This window comes from Mizuhopecten yessoensis, unplaced genomic scaffold (genome assembly GCF_002113885.1).
Source record: "Mizuhopecten yessoensis strain PY_sf001 unplaced genomic scaffold, ASM211388v2 hete_36024012, whole genome shotgun sequence".
Lineage (NCBI taxonomy): Eukaryota > Metazoa > Mollusca > Bivalvia > Pectinida > Pectinidae > Mizuhopecten > Mizuhopecten yessoensis.
The window spans coordinates 1-1877 of record NW_018482619.1 but is presented as its reverse complement, the minus strand read 5'-3'; the positions used below and the strand labels follow the sequence as shown (position 1 = coordinate 1877).

At 36.9% G+C, this 1877-nt stretch overlaps 1 protein-coding gene across 1 annotated transcript; it reads left to right on the top strand.

Moving 5' to 3' along the window:
* Nucleotides 1-581: 581 nt before the first annotated feature.
* On the top strand, nt 582-1783 carry LOC110444115 (the record flags this gene model as incomplete). Its single annotated transcript, XM_021488528.1, has 2 exons — nt 582-718; nt 1292-1783. A coding segment is annotated over exon 2 (487 nt), but the record flags the coding sequence as incomplete, so codon positions are not given.
* Between the last annotated feature and the right edge of the window lie 94 nt (nt 1784-1877).

The following is a 1877-nucleotide window of genomic DNA, read 5'->3' as shown; positions in this document are numbered from 1 at the left end:
AAAAAATAAAATCACATGAAAATAGCTCAAAAGACCTATTTCAGAATGGTTAATAACAGTAAAGCTATTATAGGTCTTTACAGCTATACTGTATAGCTCAATCGGCAGAGTGTACTGGACCTGGTCATAGGTGCTCGGGTTCTGGAGTATATGTGATATATTATAGCACCCCTTATACTATGGGTTCGATAATATATCACATAAATGATATATTCCAGAACCGGATCACCTATGGACCTGGTATGAGTGTTGACAACATCAGAATATTAGTGGTAAAACTTGTCATGTCAATCAAAACATTACCATTCCGTATATTGTCGATGTAAACTCCCCTTCTTTCACCTGCAACTGTGCCATAATGTCTTATAAATCTATCTCAAACGGATAAAGTGCAACAATTAAAACATGAAATCTAAACTGAAGTTATCATTAGCAACTGTTTCAGGAATGCCGGTCTGGGTTAATATGAGATTGCCAGTCTCAGTACAAACACCTGTAAGAGTAAAGCGTCTCGTCGCTCTTAATTTTTACCTTTCGGAATATCTCGTCAATTTATATTATTTCATATGTAAAATGCGAAATGTTCCAACTGCAACAATAAACGTGCAATGTGTGAACAGTTGTACAAGACATATGAATTATTCCACCTCTTAGTGGGATAGGCCTAACATATACATTGTTTTCGAGAATGATATCTGCATTTGAACGAGAGTCTATGGTAAGATTAGAACTGTGTATGCCAGGTTATAATAATATTAGGAATAACATGCGTGTTTCACGTTGACATGCAATCAACGGTTGGGTTCAGTTATAGCATATATAGCACAGGGTTTTATCACGGAATTAGATTTCTAAGACCGTGGTTTTATCAATATAATTATAACAATCACTGTATATAAAAAATACCCCTTATACATTTTTTATAGTATAAGGGGTATTTTTTCCATACACAATTGTTAATTAGTTTAATATTGATAACACGTCAAACTCCTTTGATTATACATGTAGTGTTGGAACGTTTGTGGATAGTTATATATTAAAATCATTATCAGAAAAACACAGTTTGTTAAGTGACAACCACCTATCATATGATAAGTCAGTGAATTATGACGTCGTTAAGCAAACCAACTGACGTAATAGATCTTTATCATTTGAGATGAAAATATCATGTTTATTGTGTAAACATTACCTACATTGTATGTATAGTTATAGGCATACAATAATATACTCTGTACACATACAACTGTCACACACACATTTGGTATACTTGTTGTTGAATTATGTTTTACAGCAATCATGTTCTGTGCAGCAGATGAGCGCCGTTTCTATGACGGCAGTGATAGTAGCAATGATGATGATGATGGCGAAAACTCTGATAGGGACAGAGAAGAAATAGAGTCAGCATTGTATGCACAGATTCACTTTCACCATGAGGAGGAGGGGAACCTGTCCTATAAAGGTTACTCCACATCTGTTCAAACTCTGGGCAGTGAGTCGACTCAAATTATACACGATGACAGTCTGAACACACCATCTACAGCCACACCCTCTGGATCAGCTACAACATCCCTACTGTCACCACCATCAACCAACAACTGTGTAGTGTCTCTTTCCTCCGGCGAGGATAGTGTGTATGTGGTGTCTGATCAAGATGACGTTGACTTGACTGATAGTGAGTGTATGATCTTGGACGAACCTCTGTCCGACACAGGAGACATACTGGTGCATGTAGAGAGTTACCAACAACCCATTCTACAAGCAGCACAGATGGCTGCCAGTGAAGGTATGGACTTCAAATTTCATACACCATGATATATGTTATAACCACCAGTTTGTGTTGTCTCCAGGATCTGTCATAAACAACATCAGTTAGTGTT